The sequence below is a fragment of the Tachysurus fulvidraco genome, chromosome 12 (assembly GCF_022655615.1).
Source record: "Tachysurus fulvidraco isolate hzauxx_2018 chromosome 12, HZAU_PFXX_2.0, whole genome shotgun sequence".
Taxonomy (NCBI): Eukaryota; Metazoa; Chordata; class Actinopteri; order Siluriformes; family Bagridae; genus Tachysurus; species Tachysurus fulvidraco.
In genome coordinates this window covers 9,530,976-9,545,337 of record NC_062529.1, presented here as the reverse complement: position 1 = coordinate 9,545,337, position 14,362 = coordinate 9,530,976, and the positions used below count along the sequence as shown (strand labels likewise).

At 40.9% G+C, this 14,362-nt stretch overlaps 1 protein-coding gene across 5 annotated transcripts in view; it reads right to left on the bottom strand.

Moving 5' to 3' along the window:
- The window catches only part of asap2a (ArfGAP with SH3 domain, ankyrin repeat and PH domain 2a), a 73,941-nt gene that overhangs the window by 10,729 nt on the left and 48,850 nt on the right, over nucleotides 1-14,362 (bottom strand). For 4 of the 5 annotated variants that reach the window (XM_047821499.1, XM_047821500.1, XM_027172525.2 and 1 more), the window contains exons 6-20: nucleotides 11,541-11,670; nucleotides 11,219-11,304; nucleotides 9,743-9,818; nucleotides 9,533-9,619; nucleotides 9,117-9,125; nucleotides 7,567-7,670; nucleotides 7,324-7,393; nucleotides 6,733-6,820; nucleotides 5,342-5,390; nucleotides 5,015-5,181; nucleotides 4,357-4,490; nucleotides 3,886-3,980; nucleotides 3,159-3,348; nucleotides 677-762; nucleotides 435-550 (exon numbers count right to left, since the gene is read on the bottom strand). In XM_047821499.1, coding sequence (XP_047677455.1) covers nucleotides 435-550; nucleotides 677-762; nucleotides 3,159-3,348; nucleotides 3,886-3,980; nucleotides 4,357-4,490; nucleotides 5,015-5,181; nucleotides 5,342-5,390; nucleotides 6,733-6,820; nucleotides 7,324-7,393; nucleotides 7,567-7,670; nucleotides 9,117-9,125; nucleotides 9,533-9,619; nucleotides 9,743-9,818; nucleotides 11,219-11,304; nucleotides 11,541-11,670 — 1,487 coding nt within the window. The remainder of the gene's footprint in view (nucleotides 1-434; nucleotides 551-676; nucleotides 763-3,158; nucleotides 3,349-3,885; nucleotides 3,981-4,356; nucleotides 4,491-5,014; nucleotides 5,182-5,341; nucleotides 5,391-6,732; nucleotides 6,821-7,323; nucleotides 7,394-7,566; nucleotides 7,671-9,116; nucleotides 9,126-9,532; nucleotides 9,620-9,742; nucleotides 9,819-11,218; nucleotides 11,305-11,540; nucleotides 11,671-14,362) is intronic. The other variant, XM_027172526.2, reaches the window with a different exon arrangement.

The following is a 14,362-nucleotide window of genomic DNA, read 5'->3' as shown; positions in this document are numbered from 1 at the left end:
ACAGACACACACACACAGACACACACACACACAGACACACAGACACACAGACACACACACACACACACAGACACACAGACACACAGACACACACACAGACACACACACACACCCAGACACAGACACACAGACACACACACACACGGACACACACACACACACACGTTCTTGCTTAGCTCTTTTGTTTGTGCCGAAGAGCATTAATTAACTCAATTCCCACAGACAACACTGGGGTTAAAGCCAAACACAAATCCTGCCTCTTATCACTACAACCAGCTTTCAAAACAGTCCAAGCAGAAAAATGTCAAAGAATGAAGCAAAATCAAAATAAAACAACTTTAACAGACACACTGGAAACGCCTTTCTGTTTCTCCCAGACGAGAGAGAAGAAAAACAGGACACAATAATTATAGGATGAGTCGATGCTTTCTTACCGATGTCTATGGAAGCTTTGCCTCTTAGGAGCAGTTTGAGACACTCGCTGTTATCAGTAAGACAGCAGTAATGCAGCGCTGTGCTTCCCTTCGATGTCTGCTTATCCAGATTCACACTTGGGGTGAAAAGTACACGGTTCAGTCACTCAACATATCAACATCAGTATCAACCTCACCTCCCACATGAATATCTTAAATGTGGGAAGCACAAAGTGAGCATGTGTGGGTCTGGTGGCAATTACCTGTTCTGTGTGAGGAAATCTACAATGTGTAGCGAGGTTCGGTCTACCAGCCTCACTGCCAAATGCAGTGCTGTCTCTCCTTGTTCCTGCCAAAAAAAAACAAACAAAAAAAAAAAACCACAACAAACAACTTAGAAAACATTTCATATTAATATAATACACTTTGGTTTTTGGTTTTTTTTTACTTTTCCAGGATATTTTTCAGTAATATTACATATGACGTATCGGATCGCTCCCATCTGCCGATAACAGTAAAGTCAAACATGGAACTCCGGATGATTTCATTACTGAGCGAAAGGAATGTTCTGCTTATTAATCATTTCAACAAAGTTCTACTCTAAGACACAATTGTGCTTAAAAGTTTGCATACCTTGGGAGAATTTGCAAGGTGTGTACAATGTTTTAAGGGAAACGCGAGTACGAAGGCAAGACAAATTTAGTTTATTTCTTTAGGACTCATAAGTTCATATGTGAGGCATAACAGTTCTTAATATCATGTATTTCCCCCTTTAGCATCAATGATGCCATGCAGTCTTTTGTAATAATTGTGCATGGTCCTTAATTCCATTTCTGGAATTGTGGTATAGCTTCCTGTTCTTCTTGGCAAAATGCCTCCAGTTCCTGTAATATTTTTGGTTGTCTTATACAAACTGCACGTTTAAGATCTCCCCAAAGTGACTCAGTGATACTGAGATCAGGAGACTGATGGTCACTCCAGAACCTTCACCTTTTTCTGCTGTAGCCATTAGAGGGCCAACCTTGCCTTGTGCTTTGGATCACTGTCATGTTGAAACATTCGAGAGCGTTCCATGCCCAGCTTTCACGCTGTAGAATGCAAATTGTCTGCCAGTATTTTCTGATAACATGCTGCATTCATCTTGCCATCAATTTTTACTAACTTCCCTGTGGCACTGGAGCTCACACAGCCCCAAAACATCAGTGATCCAGCACAATGCTTTACAGTGGGGATGGTGTACTTTTCAGCGTAGGCCTTGTTAACTCTTCTCCAAACATAGCGTTTATAGTTGTGACTTAATCTTTGTCTCATCACTTCAGGTGACTCTTCTCGAGAAGCTGCGAGTCTTGTCTCTGTGCTGTCTGGTGTACTTAGGACAGGCCTTCTCCTGGCATCTTGACCATGCAGGTCATTTGTGTTTATGTACCTCCTTATTGTACTCCTTAATACACCACACTTTTTTCCAGAGCAGCCTTTATTTCTGTAGAAGTTGTTTGTGGCTTTTTCTTTGTGTCCTGAACAATTCTTCTGGCAGTAGTGGATGAAAACATTCTTGGTGTACTTGACCGTGGCTTAGTATCAACAGAACCTCTTATTTTCCAAGATATTAAGAAGTGTTAAGATATCTTTTTATATCATTTTTCTGCTTTATAAAGTTCAGCTACATTATTACGCAGGTCCATTGGCAGTTCTTTTGTCTATCCCATGGTGCAGTATGAAAATGCTGTGTAGGTGGGAAGGATAGAATACTATTTCTTCCCTTCCAATCACACCAACACTAACAGGTCGTTAGTGAGCTCTCAGAAATCTCTGAGCTCGTGTGTTAGCAAGTCCTCACTCCAGTGACTGCATGCGTTTCATATTAATTTTAATGAACAACATGCTTTTTAGTGAATATAACTAATTCATATCAAAATTCAATCCTACAATCTGCCTCTTGTCCAGGTTTCCCTAACCGAGTTCTCCTGCTAAACTAAAGTGAATCGACTCTTTTGCCCCTTTTCCACCGAGGCAGTTTGAGTGCTGGTTCGGAGCCAGAGCCTAATTTAGAACCAGTTCTTTCTTTTGACAGCCAAAGCACCGGCTCTGAACCAGGAAAAGTGGTTCTTAAGTAGCACCAAAACGTTGCTGATCTAGACTTAAGAACCGCTTGTGTCCAGGGCTGTGGGCGGGGCTTCTGTTAGCACATTTGTTAATGTACCTTAAGTATACTAATGTTTAATACACTTTTACTTTACCGCCATATGATCAATTATCAGCACACATGATAGTAGGTAGCTACATGCTAAGGCTGTGTTAATGATAAAATAACGTTATGTACTTTATCGATTACAACCTCCGTTTATACAGATTACATGGAGCTGCACGTACACGTTTTATTCGCCGCGTTTGGATGCCAATGTATGTTCGCAAAGCCATGAACATTAACAGTAAAGCAACATCCGCCATTGTTGATGTTGTGTTTGTGTTTGCCGCTGCTGCGCTAACGTTGCGCTAAAGTTGCTGGGACACGTGACACATATACAGTGACGTCACACTCGGCGCTGTGACGGCTCTCTAGCCGGTGGAAAGGCAAACCGGTTCTTAGAAGGTTCGGCAGTGGAACCAACTTTGAACCAGCACCAGCGCTAGCTCTGAACCAGCACTCGGTTCTTTTTGATGGAAAAGAGGCTTATAATATGAACTCAGAACAGAGAACAACCTTCCATTCCCCATAATTATCACAAAGCATCAAGGAAGACTCACATGTCCATTGGCCAAAGGAATGGGCTCCATTAAGTCCACTCCCTCAGCATAGACCTGGATGAGGGAGAAGATGTCGCGGGCCTTCACAGCGTCACACAAGGTGTGCAGTCTGGACGCAGTGTCTGGGCTTTTCTTACGAGCAAAGCGTTTCTCTGTGTATTTGGCTGTGATGAAGTCTTTCCTGGCCTGCCTGAGATACAGAGGGAAGGAGAGGTTACTGCAGAGGAAAAAAACACTTGAGTGCAAAAAAAACAACAAAAAAAAACAAAAAAAAAACAGATCCAGTGTAAGCCAAAGCTCTGGACCTCTGACACTGTAGAGCACTGGTGTTTGGTCCACTGATATAAACAATGTGATAAGCTTAAAAAAAAAGTTTATTTTTCCACTCCCTAAACTAAAGTCAGCTGATGTAGAAACCATGTAGAAAAACAGCTTCACACAAGTTTGTGGGCTTACAGACAGAAACTTCTTTAAGGCCATTTAACAAGTGGTACAAAATCCCTGTGAGGAAAAGCCATGCACACAATACACTTTGTTTCTTTCTCCACCCACGAAGTTCGGTGTAGTTTACTGGATGGTTTACACAAATCCTCTTGTGTTAGATTATGGTAAAATTCTAGTTAATATTGTCCCACTATCCAAACCACCAGCTATACCATCCATCCATAGTGACAGCTGCTAACACACACAGACAGAAACAGAGAGAAAAAGTGAGAGCATCACTTACATATCACTGGTAGGATTTGGTTTGACCGTAACTTCTGTACTCAAACCTGCTTCCATGATCTCATTAAAACCAGCGTTCCCTACGTTCTTGGCCAGCTGCAGGGCAGGCGCGCACACACACACACACACACACACACACACACACACACACACACACACACACACACACACACACACACCTGTGTTAAAAAAAAGGCTTCCACAGTGGTACTTTTCCATCTACTTAGTCATCATTGTATGTGTTTTTTTTTGTTTGTTTTGTTTTTTTTATTATGGCTTTTATCACTTTCAGACCAAACAATAAGTAATTATATTAAAACAACATTTTCATTATAAATATTATCTTTATGATAAATACTATCTATTGAGTCTTTATCATCTGATGTAAGGATTCCACATCTGACGTAAGGTATTCAGTGTTAAATGCACTTGCAGTGTATTTATTAAAAAAATAATAAAAAGAACCACCAACCAAGAGTTCTGATGTGCTGAGGACATCCAGCGTGAGGGACTGAATTCTGGAGTAGTGCACTCCCAACTCTCGGTGGATCCCAGAGCATTCTATACAGGTCAGAATTCCCAGGTTGGTGGACAGCCATGTGGGCCCTAGAGAAAAGACATGAACTGTAATGTTCCATAGTATAAAAGCAGACAAACGTTAATACAGGATCCTGTAACCACATGATGTACATGTATTATCCTCTCTGGATTTTTACCAGATCACTGACATTTCTTGGACAGACTTGTCTAGGCACGGTCACGATTATACCACATATCTTTTTTCTTTTGTAAATGGATTTCTTTGTGCCTCAATGATCAAATTTGGCCATAAATCATTATTGATAGATTTCCAGAACTCCCCAGAGACTGCTCATTTACATGTGTATTTACATCCTATATTTTCTCTAACATACTCGATAGTGACACTGTTAAAAAAAAAAATTACTGCAGTTTTAACCATTAAGCCTGATGTAAACATTAGGTGATGTATGAGAGCAACAGAACGTTCAAAGTAAAGCTTATGCTTAGTACTGCGTAGTTTGTTCATTTTCAGAGTTTTTATTCTTGCTCTGATCCATTCTGCCTTCCTGTATCTCCTCATGTTAGCCTCCCTATTACTAGTCGCTCACCAGGAGCACCGCAGTCACAGCAGACGTCGTTCCCGGTCATGTGTTTGACCTCGCCCAGGATGGCTTTGGTCAGCTCCTGAACGATGTTGTTCTCGCCGACGTGCTGGTCTCCCTTAAAGGCGTTGTTAAGCGCTTCCTCCTTACTGTTTTGCAGCACAGAGATCCAGCTGAACAGAGACGAGACAGTGGGAGTGACACAGTGAGTCAGAGTGAATGAAGAGGAATCAGAGAGTAATGGATACTGAAAAAGGTAATTAGGAGGCCAGGAAAAGGAAATGCACAATGAAAGGTTTCCTTTCTGCACAAAAAAAAAACACACATGCTTACATTTGGCACTCGGCCTCATCCTCCGCCTGAAAGTGATACGTTCGATCGTCTGTGAGATGGAAGGAGGGGAGCGAGGGAGGGAAAGCGAGTGCAAGGAAAAAAAAGGGAAAAGGATAACGAAAAAAAAAATAGAAGAATCTGTTTAGTTCACATAGAGTGGTCTAGTACACACACTTAATTCCTCTAATTATAGGGGTTATTCTAGCTATAATTAACAGATGTTTTCAAAGCATTTTCTGTTATTATGTGAGAACGGCACTGATTGGCCCTTAATTCGAAATTAAAGGTGCGACAGCTTTAGGCTTATTTCCTCAGCATTATGTTCACTGTATAACATTCCTTAAACCAAGTACCATAAAACTGACAAGCATACATCGTATACAGCCACATGGCAGTTTATGATGCAACAATGGCATGATTATCATTCTCTGTCATTTGTTGATTTTCTGTATAGATGCTTGAGCAGATATTGTTGATGTCAGAAGGTACGACACGTACATACACTATATGGACATAATATAATATAATAATAATCATATAATGATTAATTATATTAGTCTGCTCACGGTGCTGCTGCCAGCACTGAGGAAGTGTGGTTTAGATTACGGTGACACAAACTGTCATAACATCCCATAACACCTGCCATGACGTGGTGTTGACATCACATGTACAAACACTGCTACTGTATTAACACACACTTATATATACACACACACACACACACACACACACACACACACACACACACACACACACACACACACACACACACACACACACACACACACACACACACACACAATATCCTCCAACACACTAAGCAATAGGCAGGAAAAGTAAATAGAGCTTTATCTAAGGAAAACAAGTGACATTATTCAAAGTTGGGATTTTTAATCCTGTACAACAAAATCTATTGTTCAACAACAGAGAACAAGAAGAAAATTTTTTTAAAAACTGCATAAAAGAGACTGTTCCCTTGATTACCAAGTTACTAACTAACATGGAATCTAGTGTGTGAGTCTTAGAGTGAAGAAACCTGGATTTCACCAGTAAATGTATGTCTAGGCAGTCACAGACAGACAGACAAAAAGAAAGAAAGAAAGATAGACAGACAGACAGACAACATTTCTGGGTATTGAGGACAATGGACGCTCCTACCCATTCATGTTTAGAACGACTCCGTATAACTGAGTTATCCTGTAAAACTGAGTCTTTGTAAATCTTGGAGACTTTGCAGCTTAAAGTTGAGTAAATCTTGGAGAGAGATCAGGGATGGTGTGTGTGTGTGTGTGTGTGTGTGTGTGTGTGTGTGTGTGTGTGTGTGTGTGTGTGTGTGTGTGTGTGTGTGTGTGTGTGTGTGTGTGATTGTGTATTACAGTGGATTGACATACGTGAGATGAGGTCAAAGCTTTTCTTCTCGTCTGGGTTGTGCTTGACCTGGCAGGTTAGGAGATTGAGCTTGGCTGGTGGTCTGTTTGGCTGAGAGTACAAGATAAATCGAGAGAGAGAGAGAGAGAGAGAGAGAGAGAGAGAGAGAGAGAGAGAGAGAGAGAGAGAGAGAGAGAGAGAGAGAGAGAGAGAGATGTTCAATAATGCAGGAGACTTGCATACAACATGAACATTTCGATATGGTTTTCTTTGTACAAATAAAAAAAATATCATCTTGTTCCTTTTGCAGACACAGCTGTAAGACCTCTCCTAGGGATTGACGGCATTCTGAACTCATAAAAGCCAAGCTTCTGCATGTTTTAAAAGTAGGTGCGGCTCTGCTTCTCTCTTTTCCTTTTACTGGGAAAAGTGGGAAAATTCCATAATACTTAAAAGTTTTAGTATTACTCAATCCAAGCTCTAGTCTGTCTCACTGACAAAGAGCAGGCGGTGAGAGCAAACAACCTGCAGAGTGGAAGGTTTTAAAAGTGGAATATACAAATATACAGTGAAAGGAATTAAAGAAGGAGAGGAAAATCAACACTTTGGCTTACCGTCCCGTGGGAGATGGTCAGGTAGCCGTTCTTCACCGTGCACTTCCTCTTCTGCCACACTTTCCTTAGACTGTAGACAGGAAACAGGAAGAGACATCATACTGCTGCTATCATACTGCTGCTATCCTTCTATTTATCAGTCTGTCAGTTCAGACTGCTATAGTATTAAGACATTTATGACATGATGATTAGCACATGATGATCGTGTCCTGTAGGACATTGTGGTGACGTTAACTCACTCACCCATCACTTTTCTTGTACAGGTTCCCGCTTCGTTCAGTGCCATGCTCCTTGTTCCCCTGTGGCTGGTGCAGACTGTAGGTGGTGCTTTGCCGTACTTGGGAATCCTGAAAATCAAAAGAAAGACGTGTGTAGATGCTTATGAGATTTAATCTTAAAAAAGGACAGGAAGTGGTTATCCCCAGGGGTCAAAGAAAGGGAAAAGCTTGCACCATCATGCGGTCACTTCCTTTGAGGAAACATCAACACTGGATGTCCCAGAACCCCATAGAGAAGCGACCGCATTCACAAACACATTTAGAAACTTAGGGGAAAGTGGTAAAGCCTCAGAGTACAGCATCAGACTGAGATTTCAACAGTACTTTTCACACGGGTAAGCCGAGAGACAATTACGTGATGCGTGTTTAAAATTTGAAACCACAAGGAAGCATTAGTGAAGTAAGGAATATGACAAAAATAGAAACAGCACGTGAAACTAAGTCTGATTTCTGTATCTGAACACGTACCAAAGACACTCTCTGAATTTATGAAGCTACGGATATTAAACAATGGGACGATTTCTCAAAATTCGTGCAGAGGTGCCGACATCGCAACAAGAAAATCCTACAGATAGAGAAACTCTTCATCTTAGCGCACTTCAAGTGCTAACAGCGGAAATGGTGAAATGTCTACTGTTTATGTTTATGCTGATCATATATCTATTATAAAAATGTAAATAAAAAAAATTCCAGCCCATGACTGGTGTTGCACATAATAATTACAACAAATATAATTAAGTATGCAGAAGTTGATGAGCAATAAAAAAAAAAACTAGATTAGTGACACATCTAAAACATCTTGGCTGCCCAACAGGACCAGGAAATCAGACCCTCTGGGAATTTCTGCATTTTGCCATTACAGAAATCCAAGCAAACTCCACAATATTGGGAGGAGTTTAAAAATGTTTCAAAACGACCACAGATTTTCGGCAAGACCTGTCATGTCTGGTGACTTCATCACAACATGCGTTCAGCCAAACCCTTCTTCTATTTACATGCGCTGAACATGAGTAGAGCGATCAGAGACACTTATTACAAATCTCTTCACTGGTAGGAGTTTAAAGTAAAAATCCTGTGCTTGCATTTTCACCAATTCTGCGAGTTGCATCACAAAATCAAGCATTTTTTTTTTTTGGCTTCAACAATCACAGAAAAATATTTGAAAAAAATGCTGGAGGGACTGAAGAAAAAGTTTAATATATGTAGAAAATGCAGTACAAATAATGATGCACTGCAATACATTTTTGTTTAATCGGTTTACAAAACCAATTCCTGCGAATTCGCATGTCGAATTTCATTAGACGAAGTTTTCGCTAAGCGAAAGCAACTGAATCGTGTTTGACGTTTGAAGTCCTTTTCCCTCTGCTTCCTTTAGGAAATCAGAAACTACATTCAAACAGATGTTGGCACCTCTGGACACAAACAGCGGTATTAAAGGTACAGGAGGTGGGAACTTTGTAGTCTCCCACGGCCTGCACTTCTCTTCACAAAAAGTGGACGCAAACAGGCACTTACTCTCCTAGACTTCGTTGGCAAAGTGTGGAAGCATTAAAGAAGAAGGGGGGAAAAAAAGCTTTTCATCAGACAATTTAAAACACGACAACAAGACAAACAAATGCACAACAGCACACAGATCTACACCTTCACTCTAAATCTCTTGGATATCCAGTGGCTACTCAAAGAGTTAAGAAGGTTGTGTGAATATAAATGAAACACACATGATCGCTTCATACATTCTTTAAGGATTACCCGAGTTAAAGTTGTTTGTTTGAGGTAAAGAGCGAACATCTGAATGCTGTCTGAAGATCGACAGTATGAGCCATTTTCAGGTAGGGAGAGTAGCTTTAATTTATTTATATATAATTTTAGCTTGAGTCCTGTCACCTTAGTGTGAGTACATCCACTTTACATGAAGCACGCTGAAGCCTTACCTCTTTCTGCTCCACCTGCAGCGCCGTCTTCAGCACGTCTCGTAACTGCGTGAGCTGTCGGCGTTCCTCGTCCTGAACCTGCTTGATCTACAACAGAATTCAGCAACAATACTTCTACTACTACCAATAATAATACATGAATTGATGATGAATAATTAGATGCTTAGGACAGGCACTGTTAACACACGGCTATGCTGATGCTGTGCTCACCGAATGCAGATCAGTAGCCAGTTTCTCTATAGAGGGTTTCAGGTTGTCCACAGCCTTCAGGCCGTCCTGAAAGAAACTGAGACACCAGAGAGATAAAAATCAGGTGTAAAAATACATCACATTAACATTCAACCTCTACTACCATCCAACCAACCATTTTACACACACACACACACACACACACACACACACACACATACAGGGACACAGAGACACACAGGGAGAAACACACACACACAGAGACACACAGACACACACACGGAGAAACACACACACACAGAGACACATACACACAGAGACACACACACACAGAGACACACACACACAGAGACACACACACAGAGACACACACACACACACACACACACACTCCCTCTCTCTCTCTAATGGTCTAAAAATCTCTTCTGGGAAGAGCATTTCCACCTGACTTCTAAAATAATTGGGAAAAACCTACAGGATGAGGCCAAGTCTAAGCGCTTAATGTGGAAAATATCTGTCTTCTGTCACACCGGTGGAGTATAACAGGAATATTTTTGGCATGCATCTTCCCAAACAGACAGTATTGATCCAAAACCTTTTCACTTCAAGCTTTTCTCCCATGGGCCTGATGTATGTATGTGTGAGTGGGAAAGTGGACTGGCAGAGTGGACTTGACGCAGCTGCGTCGTGTGTCTAATATTAATGTTGAACAACATATACATGCCTAGGAAAACCCGGCACAGTTTTACTGAACGGTTCTCTTTCGTTTAGATCTCAAACACAAAAGAGTCCAGGCAGATTGTGGTGCAGGACCATGGCAGACATTTTGGGAGTTGGGATCTGATTACAAACTGAATGGATTAGTCTTCTGTCTGTTCAGTTACAGCACATAGATATTCATTAACTTGAGCCAAGCCTGACATTTACTATGTGAAGAAATCACTCTCAGCTAGAGAGGTATATTATGTTTACAGCTGATGGCATAAAAATGCTTAGTGTTCTTTCACTGGGCTCCTTTTCAGAACAAGACTTAAGATTAAATAGAAAATATTAAAAAAATTCACTCATCATCATCATAAATCCACACAGGCAATTTAAACAGCTCAATTCTCAGGAAAAACCACAAACCTGGCAACACTGTTCCTAGCAGTGCCGTTAATTTATGGCTGGTTTTAAAAAGAAGAGGAAAATTATGCACAGAACTGACTGTTGCTAATTGGCCAAAACTTATTAAATCAAGCAGAATATTCTAATAAGATGAGACGCATGAGACGTCCTTGTACAGCAAAGCTGTTGTATTCCAGCTGAGATTTGTTCTAGAAAATGTCCACTATGTACTTTTGTTCAAGGTTTTATTTGCATCCCATGTTTCTTAACCAAAAGTTCAAAATCTAATTTGGCCAATTATTATAATAATTATCTTCTAACAAAAAAAAAAAAAGATTGCTGTTGGTCTTTCCACTGAAACGTTTGTTTAGCTTATATAATGGCACTTACTTGCATTGTGCATGGAAATACTTGATGAGGTTCTGCAGCAGATCCACACCCTTCTTGATTTTAATCTCATTCACTTTGAGGAGGTACTGAAACGAAAATCCAGCGGGATGAGAAATAAGTCGGGACAAACAACGTCAGTAATCAAAAACCAAAACAGAAATGTTTTGTTAAAGCTGAAGAGAACACTACAGTATTTGTCTAAGTGCTGCTCGGTTACACACTTAAACACGCCGTTTAGACGACACAGGACAGAGAGAAAAAGAAAAGAACGTACATTTTCTGTTTTTGCTCAGTATCTTAAAATGTTCCTGCACCTACTGACCTCACACATCTGAAGCTGAAAGAAACGTCTCTCCTTCTCCATCTCCTCTGCTATCTCGGCCCCGCTGATCTCTGTCCGGATCATTCCGTGCTGCCGCGCGTGCTCCTTTTTCTCTTTCTCTATCTTGGTGCTGCAAAAAGCACAAAATTAAATCGTATAATCTTGTGCAATCTGCACACACTCTCATACACACACACTCTCATACACACACACTCTCGTACACACTCACAAACTCACTCACACACACTACACTCTCTCACACACACTACACTCTCTCACACACACTACACTCTCTCACACACACTACACTCTCTCACACACACACACACTACACTCTCTCACACACACACACACTACACTCTCTCACACACTACACTCTCTCACACACACTACACTCTCTCACACACTACTTTCACACACTCTCACACACAGGCACACACAGGCACACACACTCACTCACACACACTACACTCTCTCACACTACTTTCACACACACACTCACTCACACACACGCACACACTCACTCACACACACTACACTCTCTCACACACTACACTCTCTCACACACTACACTCTCTCACACACTACTTTCACACACACACACTCACACACACACTCACACACACGCACACACTCACTCACACACACTACACTCTCTCACACACACTACACTCTCTCACACACTACACTCTCTCACACACACTCACACTCTCACACACTACTTTCGCATACTCTCACACACTACTTTCACACACTCTCATACACACGCACACACACACTCACTCACACGCACACACTACACTCTCTCACACACTACTTTCACACATACTCACACACACTCACTCACACACACTACACTCTCTCACACACTACTTTCACACACACTACACTCTTTCACACACTACTTTCACACGCTCTCACACACACGCACGCACACACAGACACACAGGCACATACACACACACACACACACACACACATCATTCCATCATTATAAAACAGCACTCATGAAACAGAGCAATCCTTACAGATGCTTTAATAGCGCTTTACTTTATGGACACTGCATTGCCTTTATATAAAGTAAAGCCAAACAGTTACAGGATTCCAAAGTTAGCATCAATGATGGCGTTAGGGCTTTCTACTTCAGGCAAGGGATCCATCTGTACCACTGTAGTGTTTATCCTACACAGGGAACTAGTGTCTATTCCAGGGGACTTGGGGTACAATGTGTGGAATAATATAGACAGAGCAGAAGGCACACACACACACACACACACACACACTCACATACACACACACACAGACACACACCATTTATACACTCGAGACACTTTAGAAACCACAATCAACCTACTGCGCATGCTTATGGACTAGAGGAGGAACTGAGTGCCAGAGTGCCTGAAAAATCCCCCAATGCATGGGGAGAACATGAAACTCCACAAACAAAGGACTTTTTTGTTATACTAATATATTAAAATATCAATATCTTGGTCAGGATTGTAATGGAGGTGAAGACTCCCAGGAACAGCTCAAGTGAGGTGTGAATACACACATATTCACGCATTTAGTCACAGACAAACAAACGTGTCACCATGCTGCTTCTAATGTCTCCTGCCAGACAGATCCATCACTAGCACATTTTTCTGTCTGGATGTAGATTTCCAAGATCCTCAATGTATATAAATATGTAAAATGCCTAGCTAATGTTTTGGGTTTTTTTTTTCTTCTAAATAATAACATCTGACAGAGAAGCCCTGGGCTCTCAGAATTTCCATCCAGGCTCCCCATTCTTTTTCCAGCATAGTTTAAACCTTAAGCAGGAAGATGTATTAAAAGTGACATTGCAGATAAATACCTCATCATTGGATATTTGTTTTGCATGTTAAAGTGTACAAAGAGGGAAACATTTGTTGATGGATAGAAAAAAGTAGAAAAAGAGATTAACTGTTACCATTTATATCCATCATAATATCAGACAACCATTCATGGCCACCTCTGGATCCTCTGCCTGAGAGTCTAAAGCCCAGCGGGTTTTTTTTTTTTTGTTGTTGTTTTTTTTTTGTTTTTTTTTTTAAATCAAAACCCACAATTAAAAAACAAGGATATATAGGGAATGGAAATAGCAAATGACAAAAGAGAGATTTTGTTTCTAAAAAGTGGTGTGATAGCATGTGTTGACACTGTGGAATATTCAGCAAAGTAAGCAGACTACAGACTGTAAGGTCGAGAACAGACGACCACACACATGCTTCCGCGTCACTTCTAAAAACAGCTGGAAATGTCAACTGTTTAGTAACCTCAGGTCTACTCAGCAATTTCCTACCAGATGCAGAGGCACAAAAGACAGGTTTTCTAACGTCAGGGCCGGTGTTATAAACAAAATGAGCCAAGAAAGGTATCACAGTGGCCTGGCTAGAACAACTAATTTTATCATCAATTAGTTGGTCTTCAATGTGAAGCACTCAGCTGTATGCATTATGCCACGTCACACCACAGGCAGCGAAGCTATTTCAGTAAATTAGCTTACAAAGCAGCGATACAGCAGTAAATTCAGTTCATATCAAAGGTGCTGGGAGTCAATCCGCAGACGAGTCAATTCATTGGTTGAAACCAAGAATCGACTCCGAAGCTTGGGAGTCGATTCTTGTTTGCATCCATTGAAGAGACTCTTCTGGCAATTGATTCAACAAGTGCAAACAGCAAGCAACATGAACTTAGCTTTTGTGTGTTACCATTAGTTAAAAAGCCAGTGTATATTGGCCTTTATTTTTGAATCGAACAGATCAGAAATGAACAAAAAAAAAAAAGGGTATCCAGTGACT